The 16047-nt window shown below is 44.9% G+C and overlaps 1 protein-coding gene across 1 annotated transcript in view; it reads right to left on the bottom strand.

Moving 5' to 3' along the window:
• The window catches only part of NRK (Nik related kinase), a 2110367-nt gene that overhangs the window by 827172 nt on the left and 1267148 nt on the right, over positions 1-16047 (bottom strand). The window contains exon 14 of the mRNA XM_044057244.1: positions 6797-6865. Coding sequence (XP_043913179.1) covers positions 6797-6865 — 69 coding nt within the window. The remainder of the gene's footprint in view (positions 1-6796; positions 6866-16047) is intronic.

The following is a 16047-nucleotide window of genomic DNA, read 5'->3' as shown; positions in this document are numbered from 1 at the left end:
TTGCGGAGGAGGATGCTTTATCGGCGGCTTTAGGAGAAAAACTCCTCTCAGAAAGGCCTTGCATAATCTATGAGACATAATGTTATTATCATGCAAGCCAATATGATACTTGGAAATAGCAGCCAGTTGAACTTTTACTGTAGATGAAGAAGATCCTGACAAAAATCTCAGCCAGGAAATCTAAAACAGAATGCACAGGAGCAGTAAAGGGATCAATATTCCTGGAATTTGCCCAAATAGAAAAACGTCGCCACTTGCTAGCATAAACAGTTCTGGTGGACGACTTTAAAGAAGACACTAAGATGTCTCTGACTGAATCAGAGATCATCGGAAGCCTGGCTAGGGAAGGAAGTGAAGCAACCAAGCAGTGAGGTTGAGAGAATGAATGGCCCGGTGCTGTTGACCCGACTGGTGGATCAAGAGATCCGGAACTGGGTCCAGATGCCAGGGCTGCACCAGGAGGTGACGATGCAGAGACGGAAACCAAATTTGTCGAGGCCAGTAAGGGGCAATGAGAATCAACTTGGCCCTCAAAACGGTGGCTTTCTGAATGACTTGTGGAATCAAGGGAAAGGGGGGAAAAGCGTACAGAAGTCCCCGGGGCCAATCCTGGGTTAGAGAGTCTCTCAGGGGTTGGCCTGGTAGGGGAAAGAGGGTGAAAAAATCGGGGCACTTGTTGTTTTGGGGTGTAGCAAAAAGATCGCAACAAGGTGTGCCCCACTACAGATTGATTGAGAGACCACTCGTGAGGCATGAGAATGGATCTGCTCAGCCTGTCCGCCAAGAGATTGGACTTGCCGGGGATGTGCGTTGCTATCAGAAACCGATGAGAGGAGATTGCCCATTGCCAAAGTCTGAGAGCTTCTTGACACAACGGATAGGACCTGGTCCCGCCCTGCTTGTTGATGTACCAGACCACGGACATGTTGTCCGTTTGTACTGCAATAGTCCCCGTGGGAAGAAAGTCGTTGAGGGCTTGCAACGTTAAAAGCACCGCTCTCATCTCCAGGACATTTATGTGCAGATGGTAGTCTATGGGTTGCCACGTCCCGTGGACCATCCTGCCCTGATAATGCCCCCCCCACCCGATCAGAGAGGCATCCGTAGTAACTGTGGCAACCGGAGGAGGGGGAACAAAAGGTCGGCCCTGATGAAGAAGAGGGAAGATATCCACCAATTCAGATGAGTCCTGCACGATTGTGTGACTAAGATTTCGTGCCTCATCGGAAGACTGTGGAATGACCACTGAGTGAATAACATCCACTGCAGAAGACGCATGTGGAAGCGAGCTAGTGGTAGAAGAACAATGACCGCAGCCATAAGACCTAGAACCTTTAGTATCAGCCTGGCTTTGACTTTGCTGCTCTGCAATAAAATCCGAACGTATTTTTGGATGTCCAGAATTCTTTGATCTGTTAGTCTGGCTAACATTTTGACGGTGTTTAATTCTGCGCCTATAAAGGCGATAGATTGGCAAGGCCGCAGAGAAGATTTTTCGAAATTCACTGAAATTCCCAAACTCTTGCAAAGCTGCAGTGTAGTCTCTGGTCTGAAGAAGCTGACACCTGGTGGTGGCGGAGAGAAGCCAGTCGTCTAAATAAGGAAACACCTGGAATCCTTGACGTCTCAGATGAGCTGTGACCACTGCCATACATTTGGTAAACACTCTGGGGGCTGAAGTGAGGCCAAAGGGCAGGGCTCTGAATTGGTAATGACTGGTCCCTAGCCGAAAGCGGAGAAACCTTCAGGAGCGCCTGTGAATCTTTATGTGATAGTACGCATCCTGAAGGTCTATAGAGCACATCCAGTTGTCCTTGCCCAGAAAGGGCAGAATGGACTGAAGCGTGACCATCCGGAATCTTGCCTTCTTGACAAATCTGTTTAGACTGCTCAGGTCTAATATTGGTCTCCAATCTCCCGTCCTTTTGGGGACCAAAAAGAATCTCGAGTAGACGCCGGATCCTACTTGGTCTGCCGGAACAGTCTGGACGGCTCTTTTTTCTAGGAGCTTTGAAACCTCCTGTTCTGCCAAATCCCTTTGACCGGGTGAGATGTCTGGAAGGGATTGTTGAGGTCGGGATACCTTCAAGGGGATTTTGTAACCCTCGGATATGATCGACTGTACCCACATATCTTGTGAAAGGGAATGCCAGGCTACTGGGTACAGTGAAACCCTTCCCCCGACTGCCTCCAAGGGTGGACAGTCGGGCAACACCTCAGGGGAGCAGAAAGGGCTTCTCAGGAAGAGACTCCCTGTTGCCCTGGTTCTGAGGACCCCCCCCTGCCTCTAGGGCGGCGTCTATTATTGTTACCCCCTTTGCCTCTGGGGGGTAAACTGACCACGTGTGTCCGGTGTAGCTCTTTGGGCTTTGCGGAACCACATCTTCCCTCCCTTCTGACCCTTGGGATATGGTCTAGAAGGGGTGGAAAAATGGACTCCAACGGCAGAAAGAGTTTTACCGTCCTGCTCACACCTGGTCAAGGTATCCTTCACCTGAGGTCCAAACAAAGCCGAACCATCAAAGGGGGTATTGGTGAATGACGCCTTAAAGGGGTCCGCAAAATTACAAAGCCGCATCCAGGCTTGACGTCTAAGAGCCACTCCTGTGCCTGCGGCCCTGCTCGCTCCATCGGCCGCATAGGATATGAGCCGCATGGAGGAGTTGGATAAGGAATTCAGGATTGCTAGCTGTGAGGCAATCTTTTCTTGAGCCCCAGCAGCAGAAGGATCCTGGACCACTTCACCTAGTTCCTTGAGAATATCTCTTTGAAGCCTGGTGAAGTGACAAAGGTAGTTCAGCGAACGCATAGCAAAGGTCGCTGAAGAAAACATCTGCTTTCCATACCTGTCCATGGTCCTAGAATCCTTGTTAGGAGGATGGACAGGTACTGAAGGATCCGCAAGTTCCTTCTTAGTGGCGGCCACCACCACCATATCATCCACAGAGACGCCCTTGGAAAGAAACTGTTTGTCCGTGGGGGCCGTAATAAACTTGGATGGTCTCCTGGACACAGGTTCCACAGAATCTGGAGCCGCCCACGCCTTTCGAGCCACTACCTGCATAAGTGGGTCGAAAGGCAGAGACACCCAGGAGGTGGAGGGTCGGGATCCAAAAGCCTTCAGGTATACCGACTCATCCTCGGAGGGATCAATGGATGGCCAATTCCCCCTCTGTTTGAGGAGCTCAAGGATGTCTGAAAAGGAGACATCCTCAGAGGGGGATCGTGGGGAACCCTCCGACTCATCTAAGTCGGTATCAGATGTAGTAGACTCAGGGGAGTCTGTGTGTTTCCTCTTACACGTCCTCTTCCGAGGGGGGTTCACCTGCAGGATCAGGAGAAACTTCGAAGAGGAAGATATTCCCAATGGGGAAACCTGGGGCGATGGATCCCTGGGCCTGAGAGCAAGAGGCTGGCAAGAGGTGTCTACAGGCACCGAAGAGGGAGGAGCTAGAGGGATGGACCGTTGGCCTGGCTCAGGAGCCAGGACACTCCTCATCACCTCAAAGGCTCCCCTCCCCGGGAGACCGGAATATTCCCGTTCCGAGGAAATAGGAATTCCCGGCTCCACTGAGAGGGAAGGCTCCGAGGCCGATGTCGGTGCCGAGCTTACCAAAGCCGAAGCCCCGAGAGGGAGAGCGGGGTCGGACAAGGGTCCGATGCCACTAGCCCCCTCGGAGCCGACCAGGGAAACTCAACGACCGGATCCCTTCAAGGAAGGTCTCTAGGAGGAGATCGGAGCCGAAGATGACGGAGCCGAAGGATGTATCGGCTCCGGCGCCGAAACAGTCGCTGTCCCGAGAAGCTCCAGCTCCGAACTCTGGTGGGGAGTCGGAGGAGGAAGTTCAAGGGGTGAAGCAATAGCCGAAGTCTGCTGAGACGGGCTATGGAGCATTTGGGCCAGTGCCTGCGACTTTAACAGCCTGCTTACCACCCTCTCTAAATCGTGGTCAGACAGCCTGGAAGATCTCGAAGATCGGCTCCGATGACTCCGCTCCGACAAAAGAGGAGATCCCGGAGCCGAGTGGATCGATTCCAAAGACGGGGACCGAGATCTCTTCCTGGAGGAAGTCATCGGAGCCGACGTCCTATGGGTTCCAGATGGAGCCGAAGGCTTCTCGGCTACGATACTGGATACTGTGTCGGCTCCAGCCGGAGCCGACAATGCAACAGCAGATTGGGTGTCGGAACTGATCGGAACCGACCCTAGCTGAGAAGGAGAAAGATCGGCTCCGGCCAGAGCCGATCTCGACTCCGAAGGAGTCGGAGCCACCGGGGGAGGCTTGGAAGCTGTAGCCTGACCTCTGGATGGCTTGGAAGGCTTACTGGACCCAGGTTTAGAGGGTGAATCTTCTGGCTTTAGCAAGCCACGGAGGATTAGCTTGTTCCTCCTTTCCTGCAGGACTCGCTGGCTAAAAGAGTGACACAAAGCACAGGAGTCCTGCAAGTGTAAAGGCCCCAGGCAATAAACACAAGAAGTGTGACCGTCTGTCAGAGACATTTTCTGACAGCACGAGTCACACTTCTTGAAGCCCGAGACCTTTACCTCTTTAGACATAGTCTAAGGAAAAAGAGTAATAAAATACTCACACAGATACACACACACCAAGAACAGTCACACAAATTAACCCCCAAACACAGACACACAGATAGGGATTAATAAGGAAGGCCTAGGCCTAACTGAAAATTTTTAAAACTTTTTATAAAGTAAAAAATTTTTCTATAAGGGGAATAGGGTGATTAAATGTGACACTATACACTAAAAAATAGGTAAAAAGGGGAAGATAAACCCTGACTAAAGCTGTTTGAAAACTCAAACTTACCTCAGCTGGCAAAAAAGGAGACCTCTTCGCAAAGCGGCAAACGAGATCTTAGGTAGTTCCGCCTTGCAACATGGGATATAGGGTTGCCTCGAGCTGGTAAAAGGAGTTCTCAAGCTAAAGCAAGTGCCGAGTCGGAGCCGAGGATCGGCTCCGAACCCATCCAGCAAGAATGAAGGCGAGATTGACAACTTAACATTGAATGTTTTATAAAATACAAGTTGATTGCAGATAACTAAACCATACTGTAAGTTATAAATAAACTTCAGGATTGAATTAAACCTCTAGTGAAAGTGGATTTCAATATACATATGACCACAAATAGTGTTGCATACATAGTCCAGAAGGTAATCTGTTAAAGAAATAAGGCCACAGTGAATATTAATGACTGCTTTTCTCTGGAAACTTTCATAATTTGTTCAAAATATATATTGTGTATTTACTGAATGTGATATCACTAAAGTTTTTTATGGGCTATGAACAAACATTAAGTCTATAAGATAGCAGTTCCCTTTAATAACTGGTTAAGACATTTGATTTTATTTAATTACATAAAAATGATCATGTTGTCTTTCTATCCAACATTACTACTTCAGTATCACTCAATGTGGTTATTATTACTTTAATTTGCTTTATTACAAAATGGCCTGATGAGGCTGCCATACTCATATGATCTTGTTTTGATATATATAGTCAGGCTTCCTTCAAAGGAGTCTATTTTCCTACTACATAGCAAGGTTGCATTTCTCACACTGTCTGTAATAAACCTCTGAGTATCCTGTAGCATAACTTTCTTTCTTTTTTTAATATAGCAAGCTATTAAAGAGATTCTATAATCAGTTTTAAATGACCAGTTAGAAAATATCAAAATGGCTTACTTTTAAGACTATTTTAGCTGAAGTATCAAATGAAATATCACTTCTTTTTTTTCTAAGTTACTAGTCTAAACATACTACAGATCACCTATGCACATGTGGACTCATGACTGCACCAGTGCTTCAACAGTTAAACCTTGATTGAACTCTATACCACGATTTAATCCCCAAGTATGAAATCAAAGGACAGGCTTGACTTAAGAATGCAGCTTCTCTATTTGTCAGTATAAGCCTCATGCTAGCTCAAGATGAGTATCCCTTCTGATGTGAAACACAGGGATTCTGTGTCACTAGAAAGCCAAGTTAAGCTGTAAGCTCTCAGTGCACAGGATAAGACCTTTGTACATTTTTTTATTTTCATCCAAAGAGAGGAAACATAACACGGCAAAACTTGTACACTACTTTCAGTTACCTAGCGCAGCGCTTCTGCTGCTATTTAAAGCTTCTACTGGGTGCTCCAACAGGAGCAACTACAACCTTAACCTTCCCTTTGGGAGAATTGCCAAAAGATTTCAATCCTGGTCCTTCATCACCAGGCCAGCCCTAGCTTCCAGGGCTTATCACCAAACCCCAGTTAATGCCACCAAAGTAAAGAACAAGTTTTGTGTGCGAGATGGTTGGTTACCTTATAACTCAATGCTCTTGGCAAACATCTGTGAGAGAATTCATACTTGGGAACTCTGTACTTTCTGCATAAAAGTTTTTCAATATAATGTGCATGGAGACCACAATCTGAAGAAAAGAGCGAGAGGTACCTTAAATATTATTTTAATATGCGATGATATTGAGGTTCCATTAAATAAAGTATATAAAAAAGCATGTATTGAGGAGAAAAACTTGTCATATGGATTAAGTTACACTTTAATCTTCCAATTGTGCCCCAAGTTGTATAGATAACTATCAAAAATAGCATCAGCAAAACCAGATCTTTCAACTCAGGGCAACAGGGAAATGTAAAGGAACACAAAACAACCACAGACTAAATGTTAATAGCAGTCATTTGAAGCTACTTTGAATAAGCTATTTGCAAAAGTTAACCATACCATATAACTGTATGCAACTATTTTAATTATTACACATTAGATTTCATATATTCTGTACCTGGTCTTGCTTCAGTATTTCTGTTGCTCTGCCTTTTCCATCTGTTTTCTGTTTTGTAGACTCTTCTGACTGTAAAACAGACATACAAGGAGTCAGTACTGCTGTCCAATGAATTTTAAAAGCTGTATATAAAATGATGCAGTTTTCTGACTAGCCAGAAATAAGTTATCATCACGGAAAAAAAATGGATGGCCAAATTATGAAATATTCTTTGACTGTCAGGACAGATTTTCCTGGCCAGAGAGTCTGAATCTCTTATAGGGTGCTCATTTCACATCACAGGTTCTCAGACTCTGAGTGATCTTCCCTAACCCACAGAAATGCTTTAAAATGAAAGTTATGCACTTACTATAATGCTAGCTCCCATAATGCATTTTCATCCCATGACACATTGGTCCTCAAGTCGCTTTTTACATCCAACATCAGTGCTTCAGCTTCCCATAATACATCTGTCCACTAATTTACCTCAGATCTCAGTTGAGGCCTGACGATCTAGCTATCACTATGCTACTAGGAAACAAACCACAGAAAATCAAGCAATCCTTCATATCTTAAAAGATAAAGAAAGGAAACTGTGAGAAGGTTGTCATATCAGACAGACATCAATGAAAGGATCTAGCATTATGCTAAATGCGCAACTTTCATATCTATATCCTACTCATGTAATCTGTCAGATTGACACACGGGTCAGAATTTTCAGCAATAAACTTCCTGGGTGGCATTTTGATAGGAGACCTTTTAGGATGGTAGTACAGGCGGAAGCTTGGGCTCTCAAGAAGCAGTCCAGCTTAAAACACAAACACACCAAGGTGGTAGAACTAAGCACTCCAGCTTATAATGACTAATAAAGGTATGTGTGGATGACCAAGTATCAACATCACGAATGTAACTTAAAGACCTAAAGATAGCTGTAGAGATAGTTAAATTCCTTGTGGAGTATGCCTTTGGTTTAAAATGGAATAATTTGTTCTTACTGGCATAAATGAAGGGGAAACAATCTGACAACCACAAAGAGTCAGAGAGAAAGAGGCTTTTGGTACCTTGTCCCAATTTATTTTCAGCGAAGGAAATGAAAATCTGCATTTTTTCTGAATCCTTTAGTTCTCTGAAGGTAGAAATGTAACTGTCAATGAATATTTAAGGTATGTAGACCATATTCTCCTTTCAGTATTGCAGACAAAATACAAGCAAGTGAAATGGTTGTGATAAGTTAGTTTCTGTAGCTACCTTACAAATAAAGGCATGGTTAATTCTGAAAGAAGCCCTTAACTTGTGAAAAACAGATGACAATGATAACGGCTTGCAGTCCTGGATTCTCTTGGCTAATATCATGGCTAATAAAACTGTTTTCCAGGACTATATTTAGATCCCAAGGGGATCTTTGATAGGAGATCTGAGTAGAAAGATCCCTTTGAGGAAGGTTTTGAACACCTTGTGTGAGGCAAGAGAATAATCTCCCAAACCTACATGGAAATGAGACCGCTGCTAACTGAACCTCAACGGTGGAGTAACTAGAGCCAGACTGAAAGACAGATGCTAAGAAATGGAGGACATCAGAAAAAGATGTGGTGAAAAGCTCTGACTGTCAGACCGAGAGCAAAGTGCTTCCATTTATTGTGAAAGATTTCGCACGTGGAATCCCTCTGAGAAGCTATAAGGATTATAACCCCCCAACAGTGAGGGATTGATCTTTGGCCATTACTAAAATTGGAGAAACCAAGTGGTTAACTTCAAGTTCAGAATGTCTTGGTAAGTGACTAGATCCTGACTGGGATCCAAGAACCAAGGAAGTACCTGTAAATAAGGTTTCAGAAGAAGAAAACAGATCTGTCTGGGCCAGTAGGGGTTATGAGGATAACTGTTGCTGTGAACTTAATTATTTTCTGTAAGAGCCTGGAAATCAGAGGGAGTGGGGGTAACCATAAAGCAGCCTCCAGAGGCCATTACTGAAACAGTGTGTCCCTTGGTGATTGCCCCATGGGGGGAATCATGCCAAAGAATTTGCTTCACTTGATGTTCTGCAGAGAAGCAAACTGATGCAGCAAGGGATGTCCCAATGATGGATAACCAAACTGGCCAACATTGAATTGGAGCACCCAGGATGCATGTGGAGAGTCCTGCTGAGCCTGTCCACTAGGCAATTTAAAACTCCAGGGATGTGTGCTGCAACAAGAAAGATTTGTGAGCCTATTACCCTTTGCCAAACAGCCACTGCTTCTCAAAGTAATGGGTATGACCAGGTTCCTCCTTACTTGATGACATATCAAACTACAGTCATGCTGTCCATCTGAGTGGAGTTCATGCCCTGAGAAAGGTGGTCCTGAAGTTCCTGCAACACAAGGAAGACAGTCCTCACAGCTCCAAGACATCTATGTGTGAACTGGCATCTACGTCTGACCACTGACTTTAGACAATCATCCCTCTGTAATGCTCCCCTCCAGAGAGGAGACATCCTTGGTGACTCAATCTACTGGGTTTGAGGTTACAAAGGGTTTTCCTGTGGAAGCCAGTGGTGAATTTAGCCACCACCTTAGATGAGGTCTGCATGAATCTGTGATGACTATAGTTTTGGACAGAGGATGCAGGCACTGAGTGAGACCAATGGGCCTGAAGAAGCCACTGCAAAATTTTCATGTGGTAATGTGCAAAGTGAAACGTTAGAATTGAAGATGCCATGAACCCCATGACTCTCAGAAATACATCAGCTGAAGGAGAAGGGATGGGAAGAATCAACTGAATGGCAATTCTCAAGGTCTGCAGCATTTTTGGTGGTAGAGAAATTATGTATTTGGTCATGACTGGTTTTCATCCTAAGATAATCTAAGTAGGTATAGGTTGGCCTTCTGAAGAATGACTTATGCCCACGGAGAGAACAGAGATTAAGGAGGTGGTTTCTCGCTACTAGAGGCTCCATGGGGGGGGGGGGCAACTAGGAGCCAATCTTCCTGGTACAGAAAGATCTTGTACCCCCCCCCCCCATAAGTAGTAAGTGGGTTTCTGTGATGGCCATGCATTTGGTAAACACCCTGGAGCTGTGGTAAGTTCAAATGGCAGAACCCTAAACTGATAGTGATTGTCTCATATCTGGAAGCTCAAGTACTTCGATTTCTTCACAATCTTTATGTGAAGGTAGGTGTCATGGATATCTATGGAGCACTTGTTCATCCTGAGATAGGGCTGCACAGTGACCATTCTGAAACGGATCTTGTGAACATATCTGTTTAGGAGACGTAGGTCCAAGATTGGCCTGAGGTCCTGAGTATTCTTGAGAACCAAAAAAGAACCTTGAACAGAAGCCCAACTCTTTGGGTCTGGTGGAACATACTGGATTGCTCTTATTTTCTAAGTGTTTCTCAGTCTTTCAGCATCTTTTGTCTGGTTGGGTGGAACATCTGTCAATGGCCTGATGGGTTGGGGTGGAGTTAGGAAAAATGGAATATAACAACCTCTTATCCACTTGTTCTGCAAGACGGCCTGCCATGCAGTGAGGTGGAGGGAAAGACGTCCCCAGACTGTCTTCAGAGGGGAGCAGTCAGGCAGACTTTTGGGGTTAAAGAGGCTGCCTCTGTTAGAAGGTAGATAAAACTGCTGACACTGACTTCCTGAACCACAAAGATTGAGGCCCCTTTTGATTTCTGCTATGTGCTCTTTCTGGGACTTCAAACATATCTACAATGGCAGAAAGAGTCTATCACCTTGTTCAAACTTTTACGCTGTTTCTTCACTGAGAAAACAAAGGGAATGTTACTGAAGAATGCCTTGAAGTTGTCCATAAAGTCGGAAAGGTGCAGTCATGCATTGTCTCATTGCTATGCTCATCTGCGGCTCCATCTGCCACATTGCAAATTAGACCCATGAAGAGGTTGATCATATTGGACACAGCAGTCATGGTTGTCTTGAATTATCTACAAGTCTCTTCTGTGAAAGTGTTCTTCAGAGTAGGTAAGACTTATTGAGCCAGATCTCAAATCTCTCTGGAGCCTATTTGTGTGTGTGGCATAGTATGGGGTTGTTTAAGTGAAGGTGCCCAAAACATACATCCACTTTCCTAGTCTGTCCATTGCCCTGTAATATTTTGATTGGTTAACTACTTAATTGTTTGTTTTTTGTCTAATTGGGTTAATTAGGGGCTGTACTCTTTTTGCTAATTGTTTTACTCCTTGAAGGCTAATGCAGCTGAGGTGCCACATTGTGCTAGTAAACCTTTTTTATTTTTTTGGTTTGTCTACTGGTTGACTGGTTTGTATTGACTTCTCGTTTCATGGTTCATACTAAGGATTCACAGCTGTATTATTTATAGCTGCATTCTTTCACCTTTGACTAGCTCAATGTTCTGGATGCATCCAAAATAATGCATAAATTAAATGTCCGTGAATATATGTAAAGCAATGGTCACAGACAGAAGAAGAAATGTCATAAGTTGGTGAGCTAGTTACTGTAAAAACAGGAACACGAGTGCATTTAAGCAGTACTCAGTATGAAATAAGATAGTTCTCTTGATGCTAAATAGCTGTGCATAAATATTTGTCTGAGTACCAATTATGCATGCTACTAGGTACAGCCAAAAGTGAGAATAGCAATGAAGAGTTTGCTGACAGGACAAGACCATGTTTTTTTGATGGGCATCTCCTTTTACAACTGACAAATGAGACCATGTTTTTTTGATGGGCATCTCCTTTTACAACTGACAAATGAGCTGATATTTTCTAATTCAGGAAATGCAATACACTGCCTGACTGAGCTGGGGAAGGAGTGCTGAGACAAGACATGAAATTGAAATTTCATTTTTTAAAAAGCATGGTTCTCAGCTATTTGCTTTCTCTCTCCTCACCAAGCACATTTTAAAGAATATCTACCACATACATAGAAAATCATGTCTGCCACAAGCCACAGAAAAATCTCTAACTGATGCACCTAGTTAGGATTCTCATACTCAACAGTATTTATCACTAATTCCATACTGAATGGTTGAAGTGTGATCTGAGAGGAGAGACTAGGGCATACTAACCTCATCAGCTGTGCCCTCGCTGTACACGCGGGCAAGAAGCAGCTTCAAATAAAACAAGGGCATATCAGCATGCTTGCCGCCATGACGGCATTTGAGGTAAGAAAAAAATTAAAATACGTTATTGTGTTGCTGGCAGGTTTGGCGTGTAATACGACCTTATGACAATGTAAAAATAATTTTTTTTTCAGTTACTGACAGTAGTGATCATTTAAATAACTTAGTGTGTGTACTCTGTGCATTGGTCTTGTTCAATTTTTAATGATGACTCCAACAATGAAGATATTGCCTGTTGTAGTTCCATTTTAATGGAGATGTCAGCCTGAGGAGTCTGAAGTGTTTATGTTGCTGTAAAGAATTTCCAGATACTAAGGAAATGTTAACAAAATCGTATCTGAAATGCCACTTTACCACAATTTTTTATGAGAACTAGTAAATAGTATTATTTATATTCCACTGTAAATGGCACAGTGGAGTTTTGCAAATTTCCGGTAACAGGAATATTTTCAAGAAACATCTGACAGAAGCTTCCAACAGGTGGCTACTTTGCATTACATGGGCAGCATCTCTGATGGCAGCAAACAAAAATGTTCTTTATTTGTAGTGGTAGATTATATAATAAGAAGTTATGTACCTACCATAACGTTCCATGTTAGTTGTCTTCTCTCGCCTTCTTTCTTGCTTGATGGGTTCGGAGCCGATCCTCGGCTCCGACTCGGCACTTGCTAAGCTCGAGAGTCACTTTTACCAGCTCGAGGCAGCCCCATATCCCATGATGCAAGGCGGTAAGTACCCAGATCTCGTTTGATGACAAAGGGCAATAGCACCAAGCATAAAAACACTTCCAAAAGAAAGAAAGAAAACTTACAGGATGGAAGAAGGACCAGGTCTGAATGGTCTTCAGCATAATAATTTCTTATAGAAAGGTCTGTCCAGGCCTGGGGAAGGAGGGAGGGTCGCAAGAAAGAAGGCGAGAGAAGACAACTAACATGGAACGTTATGGTAGGTACATAACTTCTTAATGTTAAGTTGTCAATCTCGCCTTCATTCTTGCTTGATGGGACCGCGTCCTAGCACCTCTATCCTGGGTGGCTCAATGGAACAGACTCTTGAGGACTGTAGAGCCAAAACTGGCTCTGTCCCTGGAGGCCAAGTCCAATTTGTAGTGGGAAACAAAAGTATGAGGAGTGGCCCAAGTGGCCGCTGCACAAATAGTGTCTAAAGGAAGTCTAGCTTGAAAGGCTGTAGAAGTAGCTAAGCTCCTAGTTGAATGTGCTTTAGGTTTTGAGCACAGCTGTTTTCCCCTGAGCAGATAAATTTCAGAGATGACCGAAGAAAGCCATCTAGACAAGGTCACTTTAGAAACAGGAAGGCCTTTCTTATTATCCGCATAGGAAACAAAAGTTGATCAGATTTCCTAAATTTTTGTTCTGTCCAAATAATATCTGAGTTGACGGTGGACATCAAGATAATGTAGTTTTGTTCGGCTCTGTCTGAATAGTTTGGGAAAAATACAGGAGATCAATGGATTGATTCAAATTGGTCTTTGAGGCGACCTTAGGCAAAAAGGTCGGATTAGTTCTCAATGATACTCTGTCTTTGTGAAAAACCAAATAGGGGTCGAACCGATAGAGCATGAAGTTCAGACACCCTCCTGGCGATGTAATAGCCACTAGGAATAAAGTTTTCCAAGAAAGAAATTTCAGGAACAAGAAACAGCTGGCTCGAAGGGGAAGAATCAAGGATGTCAGCACTAAATTTAGATCCCACTGAGGAGGAGGATTCCTGATTGGAGGCTTTAGCAGGAAAATTCCTTTCAAGAAGGCCCTGCAGAGCCTATGGGACATAATATTGTGATCTGCGATCCCGACATGAAAGTTCGAGATAGCAGCCAATTGAACTCTGACTGTGGAAGAAGAGGAGCCTGCATGAAAAATCTCTGCTAAGAAGTCCAGGACTGCCTGAACAGGGGCAGTGAAAGGATCAATACTCTTGGCCTTAGCCCAATAAGAGAAACGTTTCCATTTGCTTGCATAAATCCTCCTGGTAGAGGATTTTAAAGAAGCTACTATGATGTCTCTAACTGGGTTAGAGATCAAAGGAAGCCTGGCTAAGGAAGGAAGTGGAGCAACCATGCTGTGAGGTTGAGAGAAGGGATAGACCGGTGCAGCTGACCGGATTGGTGAATCAGAAGATCTGGCACTGGGTCCAGATGCCACGGCTGCACCAAAAGGTGACGATGGAGGAACGGGAACCAAACTTGTCGAGGCCAGTAAGGGCAATGAGAATCAATTTGGCTCTCAAAACGGTTGCCTTCTGGATAACTTGAGGGATCAGAGGAAATGGAGGGAAGGCATAAAGAAGTCCCTGGGGCCAATCCTGGGTCAGAGCGTCTCTGGGGGGATGGCCTGGAAGAGGGAAGAGAGAAGAAGTCTGGGCATTTGCTGTTTTGTGGAGTAGCAAAAAGATCGCAACATGGACGACCCCATTCCAGAAAAATCTCTTCCGCTATAGATTGCTTGAGAGACCACTCGTGAGGCATGAGAATAGCTCTGCTCAATCTGTCCGCTACAATGTTGGTTTTCCCAGGGATATGCATTGCTACCAGAAACCGATGAGAGGAGATTGCCCATTGCCATAGTCTGAGCGGTTCAGGACACAAGGGGTAGGACTTGGTTCCGCCCTGTTTGTTGATATACCAAACTACAGACATGTTGTCTGTGTGGACTGCAATTGTCCCTACGGGAAGAAAGTCATTGAGGGCTTGCAACGTTAAAAGCACTGCTCTCATCTCCAGGACATTTATGTGCAGGTGGTATTCGAACGGCTGCCACGTCCCATGAACCATCCTGCCCTGATAATGACCCCCCCACCCGATCAGGGAGGCATCCGTGGTGACAGCGGCTACCGGGGATGGGGGTACAAAGTGTCTGCCTTGGTGAACCTGGGGAGATGTGATCCACCAAGCAAGATGATCTTTGCAAGTCTGTGTCACCAGAATCTGGTGACACATTGGAAGTTGTTGGTACGACCACTGTGTGAACAGCATCCACTGAAGAAGGCGCATGTAGAAGCGAGCCAGGGGAAGAAGAGTAATGGCCGCAGCCATGAGGCCTAATACCTTTAGAACCATTCTGGCCTGTACTTTCTTGTTGGCTAGAATGATCCTGACATGACTTTGAATGTCTGAAACTCTTTGATCTGTAAGGGTAGCTGACATCCGAACAGTGTTTAAGTTTGCCTATGAAAGTAATAGACTGGCAGGGCGATAAGGATGACTTTTCGAAGTTTATCAAGATGCCCAAAAGAGTACAAGGCTTTATTGTGTAATCCCTGGCTTGAATAAGCTGATGCCTGGTGGTGGCTGAAAGGAGCCAGTCGTCGAGATACGGAAACACCTGGAATCCTTGACGTCTCAGGTGAGCCGTGACCACTGCCATGCATTTGGTGAACACTCTGGGGGCTGTAGTGAGACCAAAGGGCAGGGCTCTGAACTGGAAATGACTGGACCCCAGCCGAAAGCGGAGAAATCTCCTGGAGCGTCTGAGGATTTTGATGTGATAGTACGCATCCTGAAGATCTATTGAGCACATCCAGTTGTCCTTCTGTAAGAAGGGCAGAATTGACTGAAGAGTGACCATTCGAATCTTGTCTTCCTCACAGACTTGTTGAGTCTGCTGAGATCCAATATTGGTCTCCAGTCTCCCGTCTTTTGGGGACCAAAAGAACCTTGAGTAGATTCCGGGCTCTGAATGATCTGTCGTAACTGGCTGAATGGCTCTTTTTTGCAGAAGTTTTAAGACTTCTAACTCTGCAATTTCCCTTAGACCGGTGGTACATCTGGAAGGGAATTTGAGTGATAGAAAGGACTTTCCTCGAAAGGAATTTTGTAACCCTCGGATATGATCGACTGTACCCATCTGTCTTGAGTGAGGGAACGCCAGGCTTCTGGGTACAGTGATAGTCTTCCCCCGACTGCCTCCAAGGATGGACAGCCGGGCAACATCTCAGGGATGCTGAAAGGGCTTGTCAGAGAGAGGCTCTCTGTTTCCTGGTTTTTGGACCCCTCTGCCTCTAGAGCGCGCCTGTTGTTGTTACCCCTCTGCCTCTAGGGGTAAACTGACCACGTGAATCCGGCGTGACTCCTTGGGATTTGCGGAACCACATTTTGCCACCCTTCTGTCCTTTGGGGTAAGGTCTAGAAGGGATGGAAAAATGGACTCCTACGGCAGAAAGAGTCTTGCCG

This window comes from Protopterus annectens, chromosome 15.part0 (assembly GCF_019279795.1).
Source record: "Protopterus annectens isolate FY-2018-M chromosome 15.part0, PAN1.0, whole genome shotgun sequence".
NCBI classification, from domain to species: Eukaryota; Metazoa; Chordata; order Ceratodontiformes; family Protopteridae; genus Protopterus; species Protopterus annectens.
Note: the sequence above shows the minus strand (reverse complement) of the source record. Positions and strands in the feature narration are given on the sequence as shown.